Below are 25,956 nucleotides of genomic sequence, written 5' to 3'. Positions count from 1 at the left end.
TGACGCACACGGCAATTTAACACAAGATCCAGGTTTCCCCCAAAGCACAGAATAACCTCGATCAGATGTTTGGTATCCTACAGGTTATTTTCAAAAATAACTCATGCTGCTTTTTATTGTATTTATAACAAGAGATCAACTAAAGTGACTTCCACAACCTACTTTATAATACCCTCTTTATCTTCACTCAGCAAACAATAACACACAGTAAATTATGGAATAATTCACAGTTGGTTACCAAACAAAGTTAATGTACATATATTGATAATGGGTTCAGTATTGCCAGCTGACAATATACAATTATTAACCCTAGAAATTCTTAAATGCAACCATTTTGAGATGTGATTTCCATGAGAGTGTAATACTGCTGATTTGGAACCAGCCTGATTTCCATGTCAGCAACGTATTACAGGAAACTGACCCTGGATCTGATATTAATGATCCAATCACAGTTCTGCAGGCAGCTACAGTCGTTGCTCTTTTATTTGCTTTACTTGGGAAATCTGTTGTCAGTCTATTCTCTGGTGTTGCTCTTTTCCACCTCAGCTTCATTTAACTTACACCAGGTTGCACAGTGGCTTCTTCAGCCTGCATTGTCAACGCTGACCTGTGGCCACGCCCACTGCAGTCAACTCGTTCACCTGTGGATGTGCTGTGAACCGCTGCAGAGAGCTTCAACCAGCATAAAGATGTTAGTTTGAACTGTCTGGAAATGTGGCTGGAGATGTGCAAAGGAGAGACCGGAGATGTGTTTCTAGTGTTGACAACGACAGAGCTTGTGACTTGAAAACAGGGAAATAAAGGTTTCAATCTTTCTCCCAAAGTACAGCACAAGGTTGTGTTTCATTTTAACAATTGATAATTTGCATAAACCTTTTCTTCAGTGCAGAAATTGTATTCTCCTGCACACACAGGAAGTTTGCAAGGGTGCATTTATGCTTTCTGTTTGCTTTGGTTTATGAGTGCAGGAATGTAGAGTCACTCTGAGTCTCAGCTCCTTTGCTTTAACTCAACACTCAGGCTCCAGTTTCACAGCTGTGGCCTGACCATCCCCAGACATGACTTTCCAAATTGGTCTTTCTCCATGTTCCTTACCCACCGCGAACACACGCTCATACCAACGCACCCCGACTTATTATCATAACAACCAGTAACAGAACGTCAGTGTTCCCAACAATGCATGACGCTCCACCTCCGAACTATCGAGCAAACGATGAAATCCAGTCAAAGATGTGATATGAAGAATAAAATGCTGCACTGTTAACATTTGTGTTGAAAATATTTGCACCTTTCATGTCTGACACGGACGCACAAACTGTGAATTAATCACCTCATGCAACACGAAGCAGCGCAAGAGGGTGTTTAAACTTCACATTTATAAGTAGCATCAATAGAAACCCTCCCCCCCTCAATAAAACTCAAAGGTCATGCTGACTGACGTGTGATATGTGCTGTGTGTGTGTCTTCTGCCCATTCAGACCAGTGAGTTCTGTAGCTCGTATGCTAATGTGGCACAGATCCAGTATCCCAGTTTAGACTGTCACTATATCCCCCATCACACACACACACACACACACACACACACGCACACACACACACACACACGCGCGCGCACACACACACACACGCACACGCACACGCACACGCACACCACCCTCCACGGTGGAGCCAAACAGCCCCAGCACCCTGCAGCTGCCCCGGGGAAACAGGCACCAAGGACAGTTATGTAAACCAGGAACACTGTGTGAATCATTTATAATGATTTTAATCGGATGCATGAGCAGAGTGTGTTGAGAAATCAGTCAAATACTTCGGGGAGAGAGAAAGGGGAGAGGAGGGGGGAGAAGGGGTGGGCGCATACTAATGGTATAACGTTGAATCGAGCACATATTCAAATACTTGTTGTTGTTGTTGTTGTTGTTGTTGTTTTTATATCTGTGAGAATATGTCATTAGAAGATATGTAAAGTAGGTCTGATGCTCATGAGGCAGCAGGACGAGGGAGGACGTGGTTTGCACCGCCGGAGCTGCGTTACCACGTGTTGCTGCAGGTGCTGCAGGTGTGCATGCATGCATGTGCGTCACCTGCATGGTTCATTAGGACTTTACATACATTAATCACATCTGTGAAAACTGCTGTTAGATTTTGTTGTTGTTGTATGAACATTAGTTAAATTAATAGTTATTAAGTTACGACACGTGTTTGTTCCTGCCGCTGTTTTTAGATCCATTGTGTGTCCGAGGCGTCGCACAGAATCACGTGAAGTTGAAGGAGTATCACATAGTTTGAAAACCTTTTTAAGACAATCCAAACGTTGAACGGCTGCTTGCAGCGGCCTGATTTCCTAAATGAACGAACTGTTTCATAAAGCTGAGTTTGCGTTGGCGTGCAGTTTGATGGCGGATTCTTATTCACAGCAAAGACCCTGAAGGAACAGCATGCATTCACACGTTCACACATGGGTGTTGCCAGGAACAACTGGCAGCCTCGACCACTGACGGCATCCACCGACACACGTTTGTAATGCTTCATGTTGATATTAGTGTTTTAAACTTTATCTGATACAAAAATCATTCCTTCAATCCCACATGAAACTTTGTAAACTCTGCCGTGAGAGAGGTCGGAGACCTCAGGAAGCCAGGGTTCAGGACGCTCAGGCCCGTGCGTGGGACCCTTCAACATTTGACCCGAACTAACACTTTGAAACACACGAGTCATGAACCAGAACAGGAAAAAAATTACGTTCGCATTTTTAGGAGCCCACAAATAGACTCTGGCATTTGTAAGACAACTCTGTTGACATGTGAGCGTGTTAAGTCTGCGGTGAAAAGTGCTGCAATGAGCAGGGGCTGACCGAGGTGAGACGGCGTGCTGGCCAATGAAATGTGAGGCTTTGTGTTTGGGTGTACACATCAGTAAATATAGTGTATATAAAGATATTTTTACACGTTTGCGCAGATTATTTTCTCAATTTTGTTGCAACTTTATTGTTAAAAAAAAAAGGTGTTTATAGCGTATAATAAACCAGGTTGAATGTTGGGGCACCCAACACGAAGACTGAGGAGCGGTGTTCACATCCTGCATTGTTAGATTTAGGTTATTAAAACTTTAAAACTTTGTTTTATTGAAAAAGACCACTTCTTGAAAATGAATTCACCGTCACCTGTCAGAGAAACCGGGCTGCTTTCACACATCGTACACAAAGTCTGTTTACATGGTCAGGAAGTACGACTGGAGATGTGAAGAAGGTGGAGTTGCATTATGGGTAACTAGAACAAACCCCTTTTTCTCACCCTCCCCTGAGTCTCCCGCCCTGAACGCTGCTTTTGCCCGGATCCTCCTTCACCCTTTGACCCTTCACCCTAAAATTACCGAGCGCTAAACACAGAACTCAAAGAAGTATTAGTGGTGAATTTAGAGGAGATGCGACAAAAGGTCCAAAAAAGGTCCAAAAAAAAAAAAGGTTGAAAATAAATTCACCAATCTGCACCGGGATGCATGACACAGCGTTTCCAATGAAGACGCCGGATTATGCAACAAACCGACGTCATCTTCGGAGGATTGTTTTGAATTTCTGTGATTTTATTTTTGCGTGCACTGTGTGAAGTTGATGGAGACGAGGTCACGGTGAAACATGAGCTCCTGAGGGGGGGCCTCCGGGGTGAACCGTTGGAAATCTATCTTTAGTGCCACTTCTTCCCGATTGAATTGCGTCGACTCAGCTGTCGGTCTGTCGGTGCGTCCCTCCTTCTCTTCGTCCGTTCGTCCGCCTTCACGTAACCGAGGCTGATTCATTTCATTATTTCTTGAGCAAACCACGGCCGAGGAGAGGACGAGGGTATAAAAGACGCAGAGCAGCGAACAGATCTGACCGTTGATCTCGCTGTGGAGAGCAGACACGTTAGAGTCACCACGAACAGAGCTGCAGGAACGGCTTCGTCTGTTGGACAGAAATACATCAACCACTACTTGATAGATTGTCATGAAATCAGATTTTCATGGTTCCCAGAGGATGAATCCTGCTCACCTCGGTCAACCACATTGTGTGTGTGTGTGTGTGTGTGTGTGTGTGTGTGTGTGTGTGTGTGTGTGTGTGTGTGTGTGTGTGTGTGTGTGTGTGTGTGTGTGTGTGTGTGTGTGTGTGTGTGTGTGTGTCACATAATTCTCCGGCCATATGTTTATATGTGCGTATTGTATCTCCATGAAGGTATGTCTGTCATTCCCACCTGTGCAGCTCAGGCTCTCATTCCTTCCTGCTGTCGTCTGTTTCGTTGGGCGTTGTTTCAGTTTCTTAGCAGCTCTTCACTCAACTCTCGCACAAACAAAATGAAACATCACTTTCCATCTTCCTTTCACGGTGTTTACATGAAGCTCGTGTGTGAGTTAAATCAGTTAGTGGACGTTAACGGTCATAACGGTGTTTTTATCGTCGACACTTTAACGATGTGACGCTGCAGCTCTCTGAAATGGTCAATCTTGATAGTCAGCTGTCTCATTAGACCTCAGTGTGTGTGTGTGTGTGTGTGTGTGTGTGTGCGTGCGTGTGTGTGTGTGTGTGTGTGTGTGTGTGTGTGTGTGTGTGTGTGTGTGTGTGTGTGTGTGTGTGTGTGTGTGTGTGTGCGCGCGCGAAGACAAAATCAACTGGCAGCAAAAAATAGCAAATTAGTAGTGAGGTTTAACAAATAAAACATTAAATAAATTAACATAAAAGAAAGAAAAGGAGTGTAAACGTGCTCAAATTTTATGGAATTATGAGTTAATAATTATTATTATTATAGTAATATAATATAATTAATACTATACTTAAGTATAAAGACTTCACAGTTCTTTTAGGGGTCAATTGGGTTTACTAAAAGATTTAAAAGGCTTTTCACTTTTCTGTGGAGGTTTTCCATGAAAGCAGCGTCGGTCCTCTGTTAAGTAACAGCGGTTGATCCAGGAGAGCTCATATTTAATAAAACACAGCAAGACGATGCTCAAGAGGAGAAATAAATGAGGCAAAATCAAATAATAAAGCAAATGTTAAACCAACAGGAAAATTGATAAATAGTTTTCTTTAACTGACTCGGATAAATAAAAATGGCGTCTATCTGCCAAATGGACGCAACCTAAAAGTATTAAAAGGGAATATAAATATTTTTCACTGCCACACACGACCAAATAAGGTGTTTTTTCTATTTTGTGTAGCGAGATCGAAGGTTGAGGAAAAGATGTCGGCTTCTGCCTAAAGGAGAGGGTTCAATTCCCAAATCGTTTTAAGCACATTGAACCATTCATTATGACTCATAATGTATTCTTATCAATTCTCTCAAATGCTGTTCATGAAAGAAATATGAAACATCAATATGTGAAGGTGCACAAGGAAACAAGCTTTAATGTGAATCTGCACTATTTAGTTCAAACAGCCTCACTTACCCACAATCCTCCTCTTCTTTTGCAGCCAGCCTCTCCACTGCTCTGATGGCTTCCAGCCACCACATGTCAATCTTTCATTAATAATAATTCATATTTCAGTATCTGAGAATCTGACTGCTCTGATCAGCTGGTGACTTACAAATTTGACTTCATTTCATTGGCAAGACTGCAGCATCTTGTGGTTAAAAGAGGACAGACAGATTGGCATGTGAAACTTTTTGATATTTAATTCATGTTTGATAAACTCACAACAGTTTGAACCCAGTGATTATTTTGTTGTTTTATTGAGCTTTTTTATTTGAAAGTAAGGTGTCAAATTTTCATTACTTTTTTTTGGTGCTGAAACTGATGAAAAAAAACCAAACAAAAAAAAACCAGTTTCACGAATTATTTGATGCAACAATAAAGGTGAACACAGGACGGCAATTACCAAACAAAAACTGTCAAGGACAAAGAGGAAATACAGGTAATTAAAAACACACACCACCGTACAGTACTTGGTCTTCAGATGCTGTTTGTTTACAGTCGTTTCATGTTAGGCTGCTGGAGCCGGGCCCCCTTAATGCTGCTGTAATGAAGTCTTAATGGAAGTCAAGGTGATTGTTTACTTAAACCTTGTTCCTCACCCGGCTTAACTAACGTTACATGAATAAGACTAATGCTGGTTGGACACTTTGACCTCTCAGTCCCAAGACCACCCACTTAATCTGACTGAATGGACGTGCTAATCTGTTATATGACAGCAACATAAGAAAACAAAAATACAAAAATGAACAGGAACTCAAACACTGAGTGAAAAATGACTATTAATGTATGTTTAGACAGGATACACAAATATTTGAGGACACGCAAATGCTGACACGTTTACACGACCAGCAAACAACCCAAACACGGGACAGAAATAACTGACTGTGACTGTTTTATCTAATTAAATATTAGAAAAACAGTCACAGTCATCTTTTTAACAATTACTTCCAAAAAATTAACCTTAAATAGGTTTGTTGTTTGAAGTAATTGTTAAAACGGTGGTCTGCTTTTTAAATAATGTACAGTAAATTAAGTATATGTTAAACACACACGGATGAATCATTTCAATATTAAAAGTAGGCTAATGGACAATCTGTCATTAATAATCTGTCATAAATAATCTTTCTCATCCTGCAGGCAGTTCACGTGTCCCGCAGATAGGTGGCCTTGTCCCGGGCAGGGCATCACAGTGCCGCGTTGTATGATGGGAAATATGGGATCAGGTAAGCTCCTCCGCTGCGTCAAGCAAAGCAGACACGACCGGACAAAGGCAGGAAGTCAAGGGAATTTGCCTTCAAAATAAAAGCACAATATAACCCCAATTTTATATTGGCTATCTTTATTTGAAGGTGATTGACGTGTTGTTGAAGTCTACTTAGGTTAAAATTATGAGATATATATATATTTTTTAAATGAATTAGCCTTTTTTGTGTTTATTGTGGATCAGGGATCTGGATGCTGCAGATGAAGCCACTAAACTGATAATTAAATATTGATTATATTCTCTTTTTCTTGAGTTTATTTTTTACCAATATGCTTTGGTGCCTCACTGCAAACGTATATCTGCATTGTAGTGTGTGTAAAGGATAGATTCAGAAAAAAAAAACCAAACAAACAGTACTTTGCATTGTTTGTGGGGCTGCGAAAAGTCCATTTGTTTGTTATACAATATTACAACATAAGTTAAAATATGATTGGTTTTAATCATATTTTGACATGTGGTGAATGGAGATAACATATATAACAATTTAGTTTATAACCTGTTTCAATATATAACCCAAAGTTAAACTTTGTCAGCATTTATTTGAGCTAATAAAAAGTCTTCAGTTGATTCATCTCGCTTCAGTCATTTTTTACTGCAGCAAAATGTTAATGTCATAAAAAACCTCTCTTAAATTTTACCTGCACTACTATCCTGCTTGTTATGGAAGTTCGGTGGAACCAGTGGATACTAACTGGATTTATTTCAAGAAAAATAAAATAAAATAAAAACCAAGTATGCCTCCAATTTAAGTCATGTCATAACATAGCTGGTGAGAATAATAAACCTGGAATAAAATACTAAACAAAACGTACTGATGCTTATTTTTCTGAACAATATATTTTGCACCTAAACATTCTTAAACTAAACTAAAATGATCTAGTAATTTACAAATAAGTAAAACAATAGTAGAGATAAAAGATTAGTTTCACACCGATAACGTGGGTATCGTCAGTGAGACTTTTACTTTGAAGTTGAAAAGCGGAAGTGGCGGTGTTGCGGACGCCGGCTTGATGCTGGTGGATGTGGGATGACAGGAGGAGCTACAGAGCCGAGGAGGCGGCAGGTGGATGATTTACAGCCTCCAGTTTTCACCGTCCCACCTGTTTCAACACCAAATAAACTCAAACATACCGAAAGCGGAAATGTCCCGCTGTGACTGACTGACAGCTCAGTGTGTCCCAGACTAAAAGCTCCGAGAGGTCCGAACAACCCGCCGCCGGAGTCCGGACTTAGCAGGTAGGCTATAAATAACCTGCTGTTGATGTGGGTCTGAAGTGCAGCCTGCTGTGGAGCATTTATTCTAGTTTGTTTTATTTATTTTTGTGTTTTTTTTTTTTTAAACGGTAAACCCTGAAGTGCAGGTTTGGTGTTTTTGCAGCAGCGGGACGTTTTCAGTCAGAAACCTCAATTTAAATATGATGAGAAACTGCGTCGCTACGTGACGCAGTTTCTCATCATCCGAGCTGAGACGTTTCTGTTGGCTTTTAAATTTGTATAAAAATACACGAGTGACACGTTGACGTGTCTCCGAGGCCTGTAAACAGTCAACAAAGCGCATCGGGACCGCGCACGCGCGCGTGTTTATTTACTTGTTAATCTTGTTTTCGTGTGTTAATTCTTCATAGTTGTTGTTGTTGTTGTTTTTTTCCCATCAGCGGCCTGTAAATAGTTGGAAAAGACACACAGAGATCCAACCCTCGTTGTCTGGTGTCAGAAACAGACAGATGGACTCACTCAGTCATACATGTGGGATTATAATCCAGCATTGGGGGAGGGGGGGGGGAGGTGGAGGTGGGGGGGTGGGGGTCGTTTTGTGTGTCATTGTGGTTGTTGTGTTTGTTTCTTTGTGGTCAAATTGGGTCTCATTGAAGTCATCAGTTATTGTTTGTTTCTTTGTGGACGTTTTTGTGGTTATTTAGTGTGTGTGTGTGTGTGTGTGTGTGTGTGTGTGTGTGTGTGTGTGTGTGTGTGACTTTACTTTTATAGTATTTTTCTGTTTGTGGTTGTTTTGCGTTTCCTTTTGTTCGCTTTATGTTTCTTTGTGGTCGTTTTTCATCCTTTTGTCTCGGTGGTCAGTTTCGTGTCTTCGCGGTCGTTTTGTTTGTCTCTGATCATTTAGCGTGTCAGTGTTGTCGTTGTATGTCGTTGTGGTCCCATTGAAGTCATCAGTTGTTGTTTGTTTCTTTGTGGTCGTTTTGTGTCTCTGATATGTGACACAGCGTCTCACTGTGTGTGTCTGTGTCTTACTTTGTATTATTTCCAGGTACATTTTAAAGTCTTCTGTTAATATTTGGACGTGTTGATTTTGAGTCAAACTGAAGCAGCAGATCGTGACTGTGTGGACGATGTGTGGACGTTTCAACCTCTTTGCAGCAACAGTTGTTGTCCAGTTGTCGTCTGCGGCAACAGTTGTCGTCTGCGGCAACAGTTGTCGTCAACCGAATAGTGTTCTCTCAGTCTTGTTTTCTTTTCTTCCTCTTTCAGGCTCCACATCTTGGACTATAAACCTCATTATATGACTCCCACAACAACAGCTGCCTCTGGTTCCCCTGAAGCTCCCGCTGTTACCGCTGCTATCACACGTACTTCTGCTTGTACTAAAGTTGCGTTTCCCTCCCCGGTGGCGTTCCCAGGTCGCCGTCCGCCGTGAGAGGAGGAAAGCTCGGAGCGGCAGCCATGTTGTCGGCGGAGGAGATCCTGTGCAGCACGCAGCAGGTGATCGCCGGGCTGGAGGCGCTGAAGGGAGAGAACCGCAGCCTGCTGGAGAGCCTGCAGGAGGCGACGGAGAGCCGGCCGGCGTCGGACAGCGGCAGCGTGGCGCAGGAGAAGAGCGGCATCATCCAGGAGTCTCTGGAGAGGATCGAGCTGGGGCTGAGCGAGGCCCAGGTACGAACACCGGACACCGCAAACCTCGTCCGCCACGCTCCCACTTTCTGTGGTGACGAGGATCGAAGTGTGTTTTTCATTTAAAACGTCTCCATCCTTTCTCGCAAAGCTTACTGTTAAAATCCATTTTAAGGGTCATGACTGTAAAAGAGTCCACAGGCGAGAAACTACATTAAAAATGGACTAAAAAGGTACAAATAAAACAATTTACCATATGTGGTAAATAGGATTTAAATGTATTTAAAAGTAGTAACTAAACAAACTTCTAACAGTGAGTACAATCGGACAAAGATTTAGTGTTGGATGAACATTATGAAAAGGAAGTATTGTTTTTAGATTGGAGCTTTTTTTTTGTGGTATTTTGTAGGAGTTTATTTGCGTTATTTAGCGGTAAAAGCTGCAGTTTTAATGTTTCTTTTTTTCCCAGGTGATGATGGCGTTGTCGGCTCATCTCGGCTCACTGGAGGCGGAGAAACAAAAGCTGCGAGCTCAAGTGAGTGTTGTGAGATTTGACTTGACAGTCCGGCATGTGTAGTTCATGTTATTTGGATTCATGAGGAGAGTTTATAAACAGCTTTTTCTTTGACCATAAAGAAAATGAAGCTCGCTCAGATCCTCCTCCTCCTCCTCATCTTCTCCTCGTAATCATCCCGTTGTTGCTGCTCCGTTTGTCTTTTCTCCATCTTTTGTTCCAAATCTTTTTTTTTTTTCTCTCTTTCTCGTTCGTCTCCTCGTCCTTCCTCGTGACCTCCTCCTCCTCCTCCTCCTCCTCGTCCGTCCTCCCCTTCAGGTGCGTCGTCTCTGCCAGGAGAACCAGTGGTTGAGGGACGAGCTGGCCGGCGCCCAGCAGCGGCTGCAGGACCGGGAGCAGGAGGTGGTGACCCTGGAGGAGCAGAACAGACACCTGCAGTTCATGGCCTCCATACGCAAATACGACCAGGACGAGCCGCCTCTGGTGAGGACAGACAGACGAGCCTCGACGTCTCCGACGCTCAGGGAGATGTTCGCTGCCCGATACATAATAGTGGGTCGGGGGCATACTTCGAAAAATGAAAAGAAAGTCACACTATAGCATGTCGTCCAAAATATGAAAGGACAGTCATATTCTATGATATGACTTTTTATTTTTATTTATTTGGACAACATACGATAGTGTGATTGTTTTTTTGACTGACGTGTATGTATCAAGTGGGAATCGAACCCACGACCTTCTTGCTGGGAGGTGTCAGTACCAACCACTGTGCTACTGCTAGTTCTACCACTATGCACATTTTGAATGACATACTATAGTATGACTTTATACTAAGTATTTGTACAACATGCAGTAATATGACTTTTATTGAAATGACATGCACGTCACAAGTGGGACTCGAACCCACGACCTTCTTGCTGGGAGGCATCAGCACTAACCACTTTGCCACTGATGGTACAACTGTTATGCACATTTTGGACACCATACTGTAGTATGACTTTATACTAAGTATTTGTACAACATGCAGTAATATGACTTTTATTGAAATGACATGCGTGTCACAAGTGGGAATTGAACCCAGGAACTTCTCACTGTGAGGGAAGTGTGCCATTTGTCACATCCAGGATGATATGCTATAAATATGGGGGGAAAAAGTCACATTATAGCATGTCGTTTAAAATATGATAAAAAAAAAAAAAAAAAAAAAGTCATACTATAGGATGTCTAAAATATTAAAAACTAAAATCTGTCAATTTTCTCCAAGTTTCATGAGTTTTTGAGAATGTTAAAGAAGCCAAAAAGGTGATTCAGCTTAAGGAACGAGAATAATAGTGAAGAAGAATTCCTAATGAGGTGAAAAAGCTCCATAAAGCATTTTTCTGCAGCATCAACTTATTTGTACTTTATTTGTACTTTATTTGTACTTTATTTGTACTGTCACCTTCTAAGTTGTGTTGAGTGCGTTTTTTTAGTGTTTTTTTTTTTAATCTTCTTTCAGGATGACAAAGAAATGTCCTCCAACAAGGAGTCTCTGGATGACCTGTTTCCTGCCGAGGACGAGGAACAGTCTCAGAGTAAGATAACAAGGAGTGTTTAAATCACAGATGTGGCGTTCTCCTGATATGAGTTGACCAAAATCACAAAAACAACTTTCTTTTTTTCTTTTTGAGAACCAGTGGAGGTTTTATTGCGTGTGAGGAGACGACGGGTGTCTGGTGTTCGGTTTCAGACGGTCCTTCTGATATTGGAGTAACTTTTAACACCACAAACACATTTCAAGCGCTGATGTCACATTTTGCAGCATCTGCATCCCGTGCGGTGCTGATGAGACGACAGCTCCGTGCCGGTTCATCCCGCGATCTCTGCAGAGTCGTTAACTTTGAAACGAACTTGTCCTTTTTAATACGATTCAACCAGAACTTGGGTCCTTTCCGACCTTGTTTGTATTTGTGTGTTTGTTGCTGTTCAGTGTCGCAGCCTCACCACAGCAGCGCGGCGGCCGCGGCCCAGCAGGGCGGCTACGAGATTCCCGCCCGCCTTCGAACGCTCCACAACCTGGTGATCCAGTACGCCTCCCAGGGACGGTACGAGGTCGCCGTGCCGCTCTGCAAACAGGTGAGAGGTGCCCCCCCACCCCCCCCCACCCCCACCCCCACCCTCGGCATCCTGTTACCTGCCCAGACAACTGAACCGCTCCCATGTGTTTGATGTCTCAACAGGCTTTGGAAGACCTGGAGAAGTCGTCAGGCCACACCCACCCAGACGTAGCTACCATGCTGAATATACTGGCGCTGGTGTACAGGTGATAACAGTTACCATGGTGACAAGGACTGAAGGAGAAAAAGGATGATATACTGTATTTTTCCTTGGAGCTGCTTATCGCCTACGAGGGCATGAGTCACTGTCGCCTTGTTTTAATTGCTCCCCAGATTATTTATTTTTACAGCTTGTTTGTTTGCGAGCGCTGATAAAAAAAAAATATATATATATATAAATATATATATATATATATATATTAAAACCCCTTATAGATGGAAATCTATAAAATCTGAGGTCTGATCTGAGTGGTGTGATGTTTTTTTTTCTGCAGAGACCAGAACAAATACAAAGAAGCAGCGAACCTTTTGAACGATGCGTTGGCTATCAGGGAGAAAACTCTGGGGATGGATCACCCGGCCGTGAGTCGCCTGCTTTAACACAACGAGACGGTTTAAAAACCATTAAACTGAACAAAACTTGAATTCAACTCCGACGTATCACCGGAGACGCGTCACATCAGATATTTGACCCGCATTTTTTCTGTTGCTTTCTGCATGACATGAAAGTATTTCATGAAATTGGGATCAGACCTGGTGAGTTGGTTTGTAATGTGCAGCATGTGTGTGTGTGTGTGTGTGTGTGTGTGTGTGTGTGTGTGTGTGTGTGTGTGTGTGTGTGTGTGTGTGTGTGTGTGTGTGTGTGTGTGTGTGTGTGTGTGTGTGTGTGTGTGTGTGTGTGTGTGTGTGCAGGTGGCAGCGACGCTCAACAACCTGGCAGTGCTTTATGGGAAAAGAGGAAAATACAAGGAAGCTGAGCCACTTTGTAAAAGAGCTCTGGAGATCAGAGAGAAAGTGAGAAAACACACATTAAGCAAGAGTTCACACAAATAATTGACCTTAATCTCCATCTAACTCGATCTAATCCTAAAACTAAATTAAAACTGTGTCCTGTTCAATTTTGTCCTCACTTTGGAGGATTTCTTGCCTTTTTATTTTGTATTCTTAAGGACAACAAATCATTACACGTCTATTTATGCTTGATGTTTTTTTTCCCTTGTCATGGACTTTAACCTAAACAATATCATGAATGCCCCTTATCTTTTTAGTGTCGTATCGGCGCTTTAAATCAAGTACAAACTTGAATACACACACTGAAACATCAGGATGTTGTTGCGTAACGTCCGACATATCAGATAACCGTTTATTGTTACGGAGAGAATAAAGTGTCTCGCTGTCACGATGTGTTTTTCAGGTTTTGGGCACGGACCACCCGGATGTGGCCAAACAGCTGAACAACCTGGCTCTGCTGTGTCAGAACCAGGGGAAGTACCAGGAGGTGGAGGAGTACTACGAGCGCGCCCTTCACATCTACCAGAACAAACTGGGACCCGACGACGCCAACGTGGCCAAGACCAAGAACAACCTGGTGGGAGCAGAGCAAAATGTCTCTTTTTTTACATATTTAGGAAGATCTGACATCGTTTCTGTTCAGATTTTGAATCCAGATGGAAACTGCCCTCCGAGTATCGTTATCAGTCACCGCTGATGAAACTGAATCAGATTTTACAACGTTTCTGCCCTCCATCGAGCGTTTCTCTTCTTTCTCCTTCTCAGGCGTCCTGCTATCTGAAACAGGGGAAATACAGACAAGCTGAAGCTCTTTATAAAGAGATCCTGACCAGAGCACATGAAAAGGAGTTCGGATCTGTGGAAGGTACAATCATATTTATTATTATATATTGTCTTATAGATTTGTCATTTTGTTTTGTCAGGCTGGCATGTTCTAATGTGGAAATTAAAATGCTGCATCTCATCATAAACCCTTAATTTGCCTGAACGACCTGGATCTCGTTTTGTGTCGTTCTTATTTGTCACGCTGACTTTCCGTTTAGAGTTTGAAGCTCCCATAAGCGATGAGTTCCCTCATATTATCTAAATGAAAAACAAAGCGGTTTATTGACAAACTAAATAAACATGATCTTAAAGTTACATTTTGTGGTTCGGCTTCAACCTTTTGAAGAAGCTGTAGCCGTTTGTGCTCTTTAGCAAAATGTTCAGATGCACGACGGAGCTTGTTGTTGTTTACTTGACGTTCACACCCTGTTTGTCCGTCTGTCCCGCAGGCGAAGGACGGCCCAGCTGGTCCGGCGCCGAGGACGGAAGCAACAGCCTGAAGCGCAGCGGCTCCTTCACCAAACTCAGAGAGTCGATACGGCGAAGCAGCGAGAAACTGGTCCGCAAGCTGAAAGGAGTGGGAGTGGAGGAAACGTCCCCGAGGCACACTGGGTAATATTCAAGCAATATATTACGAAGTGTAAATCTGCCTTTTAGTTGTAAGAAGTGACGCCATGTTGGATAGTTTTACAAACGATGTCGGTTGCAAAAAAAGCTCATTTTTTTGTAATTATTTAAAATAGCAGCTCTCATTTTTGAACGAAATTCTTTATTTATTTAATGTTTAAATTAATAACTTGGCACTGAAAAATCTAGAGACTGAAAATGATTTTTTTTTTTTTATTTGTTGGCCGGTGTTTGTTGGACTTCCTCTTTTCTGTTTTCAGGATGAAGCGGGCGAACTCTCTGAACGTGTTGAACGTTGGAGCCAAAGAGAGTCAGGACGGCGCCCAGGTGAGCAAAGTAAATCATGAAATAAATGACATAATCTGAACACCTTTTAACGAACATCCAGTTCACGTGTTTGTATTGTTCCTCAGTCGAGCCGCCTGACCGACACCCGAGGCCTGAGCTGCAGCACACACAGCCTGACCAGACGAGGGTCAATCGGTGGGACCAGCTAACACACACACACACACACACACACACACACACACACACACACACACACACACACACACACACACTAAATACAACACCTCTCGATGATAACTGGAAAGATTTCTACACACTAAACCCGCTGCTTCGTATCGAGCAGATCCAACACTTCCTTTTCAAGAAAAAAACTGAGATAGTTCTCACAACGTCCCGCCGACAAAAATCGAACTCGCTAAAAGTAACTACAAATGAATGTTTCGTGTTTTCAGCAAAATAAAAGCTTGTTTGTACTAATAAATGTCTTTTAAAAAAAAAAAAAAAAAAAAAAGCGATTAGAGAAGCACAGGTCCCATATCGGATCGACGTGTCACTACTCGGGCTGCACAATTAGTCAAATCCGAAACGCAATCTCGCAAATGCAGAGAAGAAGTTCAGATTCACGAAGCTAAAAACAAGTCTTCATAAAAACGAATGGCACCGTTAGTTTTCTTCTGTTTCAGGTAAAGAGATCTCAATTCTAAGCAAACAAATCGTGATTCAGATTTTATTCAGACTAGTATCACATGTACTGACATGTCTACATTGCACTATAATATTTCCTGCCTGATTACTTGAAATTTAATCGTCTTTCATTTGGTTTTAGACAAGAAGTTAACCATTAATCATTTTAGACTACTTGAAATAATAATATTTACAACGGACTTTGCATTTTACATTAACCAGGCGAGGTCATTTGGAAGATAAGGTCAAAACTAATCTGTAATATAATTAGTTTCACATTTAAGTATGTTTCCATGTGCTAGTTTGCCCCTTCATCAGCATTAAATAACATCACTTAAAAAAAAAAAAAAAAAAAAAAACTACTTGTTTATGGGCACATCGACATCTTTTTTAAAGATTCTATAAATTCTCATTTGAGAATCGGATGTAAAGTTGTTTTGCACAATTATCAAATGCGTTTGTTAGATAGCACATTTAAAGAGGGGGAAGTTGAGCTGTCGAGTTTTACACCGTTAAAGAAGTTATTTAGATGTGATGAATGCGTTTTGCCTTTAAATTGTGCCGGGCATTTTTAAACTGGTGGTAAAACAGGAGTATGTTGGACCGCAGTCCACTTCTGACATTCCTCATTATGAACAGTAGGAGCAACTTTTTTTTTTTTTTTTTTTTTTATACATTTAACTAAAGTTAACAACTCCAACACATTATTTGTACCATTTAAAAACAAACACCAGCGCTACAAACTCACATATCTCAGTTGAAAGATTTGAAAGGACAGTGAATGAATATTTTTGCACATTTTATGTACGTAGTTAATATTTTCTCAATCAAACTCTTTATGGTGGAACATTATTAGTCCCTTTCGTACACATTTCAATATTCAAAGAGTACGTATTTATTGCATTTTGAGTTTTTGACAGTCTAATCAGAAAACAAAAAAAGTGTTAAGCTATCTGGATACCCAAAGTTGTTGTTGTTGTTGTTGTTGTGTGCCTGAATGTCGGTGTTGGTTTGATCCATTTCAACCAGCCGTTGATTGAAGTGACTCACTTGAACAAAGATTTACTAAAAGCAACAGTAAAAGATTTGAACATTCCTGAATTTTTAAAGTTGAACTGCCTGAAATAACCACAAATAATAATTATAAGTAGTTTTGTCATTTGTCAGAGATTATATTACTTCAACTAACTGCTGAAGAGTTCAACTTAAGATTTGCACAGAGCGTTAAATAACTCTAATTTTTATACACACTCCCTAAACTCTCAGGCATGTTTGGAGTAAGACTATAAAATATGCAAAAAACCACATCGCTCCGTTAAAACATCACCGACGGATCCTCCTGGATTTCATTCCCACAAAACTTCTGTTAGGACTCATTTGGTGTGAGAGATGAGTTCACTGCTGTTTCTTTAAAGGGCTGAAATCGCACTGTTAGTTGCTATAGAAACAACCGTCTGTTACAAGGTTCATGGAGGATGTAAAAAATGTGACATACAAAATGGGGGGGGGACGATGTAGAAACTGGAGTACTGTTTATTCTGGTGAAGATGAATGTTTGTATTTTATATTTGCAAACTTGAGCTGAATTAAAACACAACAAGGCACTTTTGTGTACTTTTTAAATAGTAATAGTCGTTTCACAAGGTTTCTTTCTCTGTTTGAAAAGCTAATGTGCTTTTTTTCTTTCTTTCTTTTTTTGTTTTTTTTTAAGTATTGAGTTGACATATTTTCCAGAGACGCGTTTTAATGATGATAAAAAAAAAAAAGGAGGTTAAGATTTAAACACTTTTCCAAGAAGAAGAACACGAGTCAAAAGTTAAATACAAACATTTATAGTCCAACTTCCTGGTTTGGGAACGAATACACAAATGTTCATGTTCAGTATAAAATGTACAGCTGCAGTAGTACAGGAGACGATCTGGTCTGTATGACAGACACCACATGTTACACCCACAGACACAAGAACTGAACTACAGTTTTAAAACGGCTCAACATGTTTTTTGGGGTTGAAAATAAACAAACTGTGAAAAATGCTGTGAGCGAGCACGTCCTTCTTAGGAGTTTAATTCAAGTTTTCTTTATCGTGACACTTGTTCATTAGAGTTGTTGGTGTTGACAGCGAGATGAGTAGATTCACTATGTTTGTATTTATTGGCTGGAAGTGTCAGCTGTTGTTGCTTCTGTCCTGCAGACCTGAAATACTGAGGCTTTTTTTTTTTTTTTTTTTTAAACCTCGGACCTGCGATGGTGTTAAACTTCACACCGACTGGTGGTTACAGTTCAGGACCTCTGACAAGGAGCTAACCTGTACTTTAAAAATACTTTCATGGTAATTTAGCTTGAGGTTTTGTTTTGTTTACGATAACCAGCAAACTTCTTTACGTGTATTATAACGGTCTCTGTGTGGAGTAAAAGCTGCATATGTGGAGCTGTATCTGCTACGGTGAGAACATTATGCAGCGTCTCGTCACCTTCAGGTCTGATGAGCAATCTGAGAGATTTTCTGCAGCATTTCTTCTGATTCCAGCTGCTCCAGAGTCAGCAGAGACAAACCCAGCTGGTCCTCCTGTTAAATGAGAAGAGAGACTGAGATACAGCTCCATGTAACCGAGAACAAAGTCCAAAAGCTGCTACATCTACTAGCGCAGTCTTTATTCACATGACCAGACCATAATATACAGATGGCGTCCCATGTGACACCACAGTGGATTAAACATCCTGCATTTTGCATCTAAACGTAATTATTTTTGGATTTAATAAGTGCCTGAAATGCACTTTCTGACTCCCCTCCGTGACTGAATAAGCTCATGTATTTCTCAACATGTTGAAATCGTCTCGTTTGCTGCTCGTTACACAGATGTTGGCGTCAGCTGAGGTCACTCCTGAGATTATTTCAGGATCGTGAGAACCTTCTTAGAATTTCTGAACCGAGGAGCGACATGTCCAAACGCATCCTCCCTGACTTCACACTGAATGAAATGACGTCAGCGCTGGTGTTGAGGCTCGTTAACTAGCGGGAGCCCAGATCTCACCTGTCTGAAGGGCTGAGCCATCTGCCGGAGGAAGTGCTTGGAGAGCTGCACGGCCTCGTCCACGGTCAGGTTCAGACTGCCGTCGCTGATGTGCTCCTGAATCCAGCGAGGAAGCTTCCCGCGCTTGTCTGCTCGGGCGTAACGCTGCGGAGCGGAAGAGGAAGAGGAAGTTACGACAGCTTATAACATCACCCGCCGATTTATGCTTCACTCGGCAAAATAAACCGCCGGCGGCTCCTGGGAAGATACTTCAGACGACTGTGGAAGTGAAGCAGGGCGATGCCGAGAGGTTGTGGTGATGAGCGTGCTGCTACACGGCCAGGATGTTTAGACTCGGTAGAAACGTGTCTCTCACACACACACACACACACACACACACACACCTTGTCAGCAAAGATCATCAGTCCGTAGTCGGTCTTTCCTCTGATGGCTCTTCCGACGCACTGAGCCGCGTGCCGCATGGCGTCGAACGTCAGGAAGTCGTTCTCTCTGATCCGAAACTGATCCCGAAGGTACTCCAGCCGAGCCTGAGTCGGACAAAACATATTCTTAAGGTGTGAGCAGATTGATGATAAAGTCACACGGTCAGACTTGAGGAAGAGAAAAGGACCTGTGGTTTATAAATGCGGTTAAGTTGTATATTAAAACATTTGGATTATATAAAGACTTTATTTTAGATGGTTTCTCCTCCAAAGAGATAAAATAAGTGAAATAAAATTAAATCAACAATTTATATTATATATTGTTGTAGCTTTTATATCAGCACTGATTTATGTTTCTGAGTTTATTTGTCTGAACCTCAGTTGATATAAAATAGATGGATTTTCTGCGATCCTGGAATTTTTTGATAAACCCATTTTTGACATTTTCTCCTAAATCGGATGTCTCATTTCCACCAAGTTTTATGTACATCATCAACGGACCAAGCTCATTAAAAGTTCTGTAAAAGCTTCTTGATATCTTTTTTTTTTGGGCGGGTTTCTAAGATTCCGACCAAAATCTTTGTAATAATAGTAATTCTCACCTTTAGGATGCGGCTCTGCGTGTAAACATAAGGAACTCCGAACATGATGACGGCTCGGCCAAAATGATGCACTGAAGATCAAACAGAACAAAGTTCACCGTTAATATGTTTGTAGAGAACCGTAAAGAAATCTTCATGTTCTCCGAGTTTCCTCTCAGTAACCAGATGATTTACCGAAATCTATTCCCTCAGACACCTTTCCTCTGGCCACCGACAGGAGGATCGCTCCTCTGCCGTTCTCACACGCCTGAAAGCCAACATCAACATAAATATGATTATTTTTCGTGATTGTTTAATGTTAAAAAAAAATACGCATAAAATCAGAGAACAGGAGTCTCTCTGACCTCCTGGTATTTCTCCAGGGCCATGCTCGTCTCTGCAGCATCCGGAGTCTCGATGAAGATCAGCTTGTTTCTCTGGATATTCTCCAGGATGCCCTGCAAGCAAACAAACAAACAAAATATAAAATAAAAACAAAATGAAAAATACCGCCTGCTCCTCACTGCTTTAAGAATAAAACTGACTCGCACTGACCTGTTCATACCAGGACGCCACGATGTTCTCCATGTACACGTAGCTGGTGAAAAAGGCCACGATCCCATCAGGAACAATCGCAGACATCTCCAGGAGGAGGTTGCCATAGTTACGAATCACAGCTGAGGGGAAAAAAAACCTCATCCTGTTATATTTGAACTGTTACGTGATTAAAAACAAAAAAAAAACATGAATTTGTGTCAAAGCTGCAAATGAATATTTTAACATGATGTCATAATTATGGGATATTTTCCTTCGGGACATCAGGCTCTAATTAAAACCATTTCTACTCACCAAAGTCTTCTCTGGTTTCAAACTTTGAGCTCAGGGCCACCTGGTCGTTTCCCCTGCCAACGATCTACGCACGACGAAACAGATGAAGAGTCGAGAAAATTATGGGATTCGGTGTCAAATTCCTGTTTCTGGGACACGTTATAATTATTCCCGTCATCCACAGTCGACCCGTTCTTCTGTGTGTGCGTCTGAGCGTAGTTACACACCAGAGGACAGAGGCAGGTCCGTGCCAGCGTCATGGTGAAGGATGCCATGGTAACAGGGCGAAAGTCGAGGATGCGAGGATAGATGTCCAGCGGAGAGAGAGTCTGAGGTGAGACGGAGGACGAACAGACGGACGTCCACAGTCAGACAAAAAAAAATAAAAATCGAATAACTTGATCAACAATATAGACTTTTTTTCCCAGAATGAAAGCAGGAACAGAAACGGAAAATAAACGGAAAACTGACATATTTCTCAGACTGAGAGAGGTTTACTTTTTTTTTTAGCACTTCATTAGAGATTTGAACACAAAGAAACGGGAGCAGGTCATTCTCGAGAAGTTCATTCTCAAATGAAACAACGTTGAAACAAGAAGAGAAACCCACGGCGAGAAACAAAGAGACGGAGAGATGGTGATATGCAACGTACCCCCGACGTGATGACGACCGACTGAAACCTCTGAAAAACAGGCTTGATGGCGATCGACGGGTCCATGCAGCTGAGACAGGAAGCAGTTTTGGTTTTTTTTTTACTTTTAAATGCCGTTTTGATATTTCAGTGTTTTGTGTAAAAGAGTCCAAACATCTCCAAACATCTGTACATCAACTGGATCAGAGAGCATCGATGAATGTGATCAGACATCAATCAATTATGTTTCCCGATATTAAAACACATATTTTGTTGATTGGCGCCCACCTGAAGTGCAGCACGGGGTTGGCGATGGTTGGAGTTCTGTCTTCAAAGGGCTCGATGATGATAGTAAACCCTTCACAGAGGGAGAGGAGAGAGATATAGATGATTTGTTAAACCGTGGAGGACTCGAGCAGCTGAAGGTGTGCGGGGGACGTTTTCGGTACCTTGGTTGTAGGTGCTGACGAGTGTCGCGAAGTTGGAGATGAGAGTAACAGCTGAGAAGTCGGCGATGTCGGCGATCTCCAGCGTTCGCAGCAACGACTGCAGCCGCTCAGCACAAAACCTGCAGACACAAAGGATTCACAGGTGATGAACACAGGTGATGAACACAGGTGGTGAACACAGGTGATGAACACAGGTGGTGAACACAGGTGGTGAACACAGGTGGTGAACACAGGTGATGAACACAGGTGGTGAACACAGGTGGTGAACACAGGTGATGAACACAGGTGATGAACACAGGTGATGAACACAGGTGATGAACACAGGTGATGAACACAGGTGATGAACACAGGTGGTGAACACAGGTGGTGAACACAGGTGGTGAACACAGGTGGTGAACACAGGTGATGAACACAGGTGGTGAACACAGGTGGTGAACACAGGTGATGAACACAGGTGATGAACACAGGTGGTGAACACAGGTGATGAACACAGGTGATGAACACAGGTGGTGAACACAGGTGGTGAACACAGGTGGTGAACACAGGTGGTGAACACAGGTGGTGAACACAGGTGGTGAACACAGGTGATGAACACAGGTGATGAACACAGGTGATGAACACAGGTGATGAACACAGGTGGTGAACACAGGTGGTGAACACAGGTGATGAACACAGGTGATGAACACAGGTGATGAACAGGGCCTTGTTTTCATGCTGACCTGAGAGGCTTGCGGTCGATGCAGACTTTGTCAAAGATGTCTTTGAGGAACTGCGGGGCGCTCTCCTGCACCACATGATGGACCCTCAGACGGGACTTCAGATACTCCAGGAAACGTCTCAGGAAACCCACAAAGTGCTCGGCGGTGCGAATGGTACCCGGCACCGCCTCTGACCGAAGGAGCAGGAAACAAAAAGCAACTTTTAGGAGGCTCAGTTTTATGTTTTTGTCAGATAAATTCATATACGGATCTTTTTCTTGACGTTTTGACTCTTCGTTCAGGCTTTTTCTTTCAAACAGGCCCCTGGAGTCTGTCGGTCTGACCACGTGTACAGGGAAAACAGAGCTTGGTAGAAAAGCAGTGTTTTTAAAATGAGCAGAGGAAGAAGTTTCGTCTCGTCTGAAACCACCAAAGCATTTGTTGTTGTGTTTCTTCAGCCACAGTTTAGACCAAAAAAAACAACAACAACACAGTTTTGTCTCCTGACGAAACCAAAACCTCAGAAATTTCTCTCACTGGAACCGTTTTCCAAAAACAATGCAGTCAGAACGTCAGCAAGCAGATATGGAGATGCTTTTTTTTTCATCCAAACCTTGAAGAATTTCATCAGGTAGGACTGGATTAGCGAGGTAGACGTCCGTTTCCCTGGCAACGTTGGCTTCCTTCAGCCCCTCCACCAACCGTCTGTACTCATGCTTCAGTTTGGTGGCGTCTGTCTCCTTGATCCTGTCGGAGAGCAGAAGAGAAGCTGATGCGGTAAAACAAGGATTTTATCATTTAATATATATAAAACTGTTGAATTGAAAAGAAAACTTGAGTTTCCTGCACGTAAACAAAGAAAAGAAAATCATTTGCATTCGTTCATCGGGATGATTTTCCTGATATCTCGTCTTTTAGATCAGGAGGAGGATTGTTGATGCAATTTTTTATTTCTTCTCCGATCTGTGGTTGAACTCGTCTTCATAAAGAATCAGGATCAGTGCAGGTGTTGCCTCCAGTCTCGTAGAGGAAAAGACTCAAGAGACGAAAACATGGACGCAGTGACACAAACTGAACTGCACCCGACGAGTTCGAGGATTTGGGACCTCTGACCTCCGACCTCACTCTTACTTCTGTATGGTGTTCTGGAGTGTGTCCACGTTGTTGTGGCAGCGGTCCAGCATTCGCCTGGTGATGTTCACGCTCATGGAGTCAATGCACACGTTGTCTGAGGAGACGGCGGAAGAAGAAATCAAACAAAAGATTAAAAATATATATAAAAATCACAAAACAATGAGACTTTTGCAGTAAAATTGCAGTTTAATGACCGACTCAGTTCCTCACCAATATTATGAGCCTCGTCAAACACCACCACAGATGTCTTGGCCAGCTCTTTGGACACCAGGTCGGCGATCTTGGGGTCCAACAGGTAGTGGTAGCTGTACACCACGATGTTGGCATGCAGGATCTGAGAGGAAATAAACGCAAGACAGTAAAAAAGACAAATAAAAATAAACAAAAACAGCGTATTTTTACAACATTCTGTTAATTTCAAACCATTTCCAGGCCTGGAAAACACATTTTCTAATTCTGAACTTTCCTAGGAATTAACTCTGATATACTAAACACAGCTTTTAAAAATAAAACAATCTTGTTCTTTTTGTCTGAGGAGCCAGTATTTTATTTTCCTTCAGAACGTGGAATTAGTTTTTTTTTAGTTCAACCAACAATAAAACAGCAGAAAAGCCTTTAGTAAAGTTAGGAAATACCAGGAAAACATTTTCCCAACAGATTTCATTGCTCGGCGACGTACTGAATAGCGTGCCAGGTAGTACGGACACCAGCCTTTCCTCCTGCCGAAGTCCTTCAGGTCGTCGAGGTTGTAGACGCCGGCGGGGAGAGGCACCTGTCGGCCGACTGCGTCGAACTCCTGCGACGCAAAGCGGAAAGGAAGGAGCGAGGAAGGAGGAACACCGCGTCAGATAGAGTTCAGTTTTCAGGTTGTTACGTCAGCACGTGAAAATCAGATCGCCGAGTTCAGGGGAGTTCTCACCTCGTAGAAGCGACAGACGGGCAGGTCGGGGTCGCTGTGGCGTTGAGCTCGAACGTACGACGCCGTCAGACTGTGGCACCTCCCGTCGACCTCTTTACCGAAGCGCAGAGCGCTCACCTGGGTCGGAAAAGCTTTCAGTTTAGACGTCATCGCACGCCACCTGTTTTTTTGTTGTTTTGTTTTGTGGGCGTTCGTACCTCCGGGTGGATGCAGAGGTTTTTCCTGGAGGAAAGAGCCAAAGCCAAGAAGTTGTTTCTCTCTCCGGTTTCTTTGGAATAAAACTCCATCAGCTTCCTGAGCTCCTCCACAACCTGCTCGGAGAAAAGGATCACGTTTACGACGTGAGGATTTAAGATGCGAGGACATTTCGTTGTCGCGGTGATTAAAAAACAACAACACACGAACACACTTCGCCGTCGCTCGGTCCGACGTTCGCTCACCTTCTCGATCTCGGGAACCGTTCTGGAGCAGTAAATCAACTTGGTCACCTCCAGGGGAAACGCCTGAGAAGACAGAACGGCACACATTAACACGTTTGTGTGCGAGCGGCTGAGTGAAACACTCGCTCCAGCACCACGTAAAATAACAAACAAACAAACAAACAAACAAACAAACAAACAAACAAACCAAAACAGTAAGTTAGAGGGAGAAGCTGAAAGCTCACCTTTTGGTAGGCGATGATGAGAGAGAGCAGAGAGATGGTCTTCCCCGTTCCCGACGGCATCTCCAGGACTCCATGACCCTGAACACACACACACACACACACACACACACACACACACACACACACACACACACACACACACACACACACACACGTGAAGTTAAACGTGTTAAAAACTGTGTATTTATATCTTCAATCGTAGGTCAAAGAGATCTTTCTGGTTTTAACATCTACAAAAGCAATCACACCGAAGTTTGATCATTTCTTTGCAAAAAGATAAAACGATTCTTTGAAGATTTGTTTAATTTTATTCTATTTTATTTGTATATACTGATATTCGATATTTTAACCTCTTTTTGTTGTTGTTGTTGTTGTATTGCTTGCCCTGTATCTTTACATCCCTCCCTTGTGGGATCAATAAAGTCTCTATCTATCCATCGGTCTATAAAATGAGTTTATCAGAATAAACCCAGAGATGCTTTCGACCCACCTTGGCGTCCAGCGTCCTCTTCAGCTCCAGCATGTAGGAGTACTGCTCCGGGTAGATGTAGTCGTACGGAAAATACACCAGCAGACCCTCGATGTTGAGCCTGAACCGGAACACACACACACGACTGGACCCGTTAACTAACCTGGACCTCATCTCACCTGGTCTCATTTAGTGTTAACGTTTGCTCGGCTTTGTCACGTTAATTAAAACGTTTTACTCACTTCATCTTCACAACAACAGCAGCTCCTCTTCTTTGTCGCGCGCTTCCGTTATTTTTGCACAATTTTTTTTTTTTTTAATAAAAATCATGGACAACTTTAATGTGAGTACAAACAAATAAAACCCACAAATGAAATGACAGGAAGCTTGCTGCGAAGCTTGTTCTTCTTCGTGGGTGTTAAAAAAAAAAAGAAAAGAAAATGCTCCTGCACTCACTTACCGCCCCCCACCGGACGAAGAAGAAATTACATGAAGAAAATCACGAGTGGCATATGTCGGGATTAAATACAAATA

At 42.4% G+C, this 25,956-nt stretch overlaps 2 protein-coding genes across 5 annotated transcripts; one reads left to right on the top strand and one right to left on the bottom strand.

The window, feature by feature from the left end:
• The first annotated feature begins 1,948 nt into the window (after positions 1-1,948).
• klc3 (kinesin light chain 3) lies at positions 1,949-15,174 on the top strand. Of its 3 annotated transcripts, none has more exons than XM_069718318.1 (15): positions 1,949-2,050; positions 6,580-7,942; positions 9,340-9,592; positions 10,020-10,085; positions 10,383-10,547; positions 11,563-11,638; positions 12,034-12,179; positions 12,284-12,366; positions 12,655-12,742; positions 13,073-13,174; positions 13,575-13,748; positions 13,937-14,036; positions 14,446-14,608; positions 14,884-14,950; positions 15,037-15,174. In XM_069718318.1, the coding sequence occupies exons 3-15, from the start codon at positions 9,383-9,385 to the stop codon at positions 15,118-15,120; spliced, it is 1,524 nt and encodes a 507-aa protein (XP_069574419.1). In that variant the 5' UTR covers positions 1,949-2,050; positions 6,580-7,942; positions 9,340-9,382; the 3' UTR covers positions 15,121-15,174. The 3 variants fall into 3 exon arrangements, with proteins under 3 accessions (XP_069574419.1, XP_069574418.1, XP_069574420.1); XM_069718317.1 differs by having other exon boundaries at positions 1,960-2,059; XM_069718319.1 differs by lacking the exon at positions 1,949-2,050 and having other exon boundaries at positions 6,510-7,942.
• Positions 15,175-17,411: 2,237 nt separating this feature from the next.
• ercc2 (excision repair cross-complementation group 2) lies at positions 17,412-25,821 on the bottom strand. 2 transcript variants are annotated; one of them, XM_069718312.1, is made up of 23 exons: positions 25,665-25,821; positions 25,444-25,543; positions 24,954-25,031; positions 24,730-24,792; positions 24,487-24,600; positions 24,290-24,406; positions 24,050-24,166; positions 23,581-23,704; positions 23,368-23,464; positions 22,850-22,983; positions 22,258-22,426; positions 21,539-21,657; positions 21,378-21,447; positions 21,111-21,180; positions 20,686-20,787; positions 20,480-20,543; positions 20,186-20,307; positions 19,996-20,088; positions 19,826-19,898; positions 19,652-19,722; positions 19,011-19,154; positions 18,628-18,771; positions 17,412-18,161 (listed from the first exon to the last, which is right to left on the bottom strand). In XM_069718312.1, the coding sequence occupies exons 1-23, from the start codon at positions 25,667-25,669 to the stop codon at positions 18,069-18,071; spliced, it is 2,283 nt and encodes a 760-aa protein (XP_069574413.1). In that variant the 5' UTR covers positions 25,670-25,821; the 3' UTR covers positions 17,412-18,068. The 2 variants fall into 2 exon arrangements, with proteins under 2 accessions (XP_069574413.1, XP_069574415.1); XM_069718314.1 differs by lacking the exons at positions 24,954-25,031; positions 25,444-25,543; positions 25,665-25,821 and having other exon boundaries at positions 24,699-24,764.
• Between the last annotated feature and the right edge of the window lie 135 nt (positions 25,822-25,956).

The sequence above is a fragment of the Brachyistius frenatus genome, unplaced genomic scaffold (genome assembly GCF_029030835.1).
Source record: "Brachyistius frenatus isolate BFR_SWC_R1_liver_20210118 unplaced genomic scaffold, ASM2903083v1 Contig_189, whole genome shotgun sequence".
In the NCBI taxonomy this organism is placed as follows: domain Eukaryota; kingdom Metazoa; phylum Chordata; class Actinopteri; family Embiotocidae; genus Brachyistius; species Brachyistius frenatus.
Note: the sequence above shows the minus strand (reverse complement) of the source record. Positions and strands in the feature narration are given on the sequence as shown.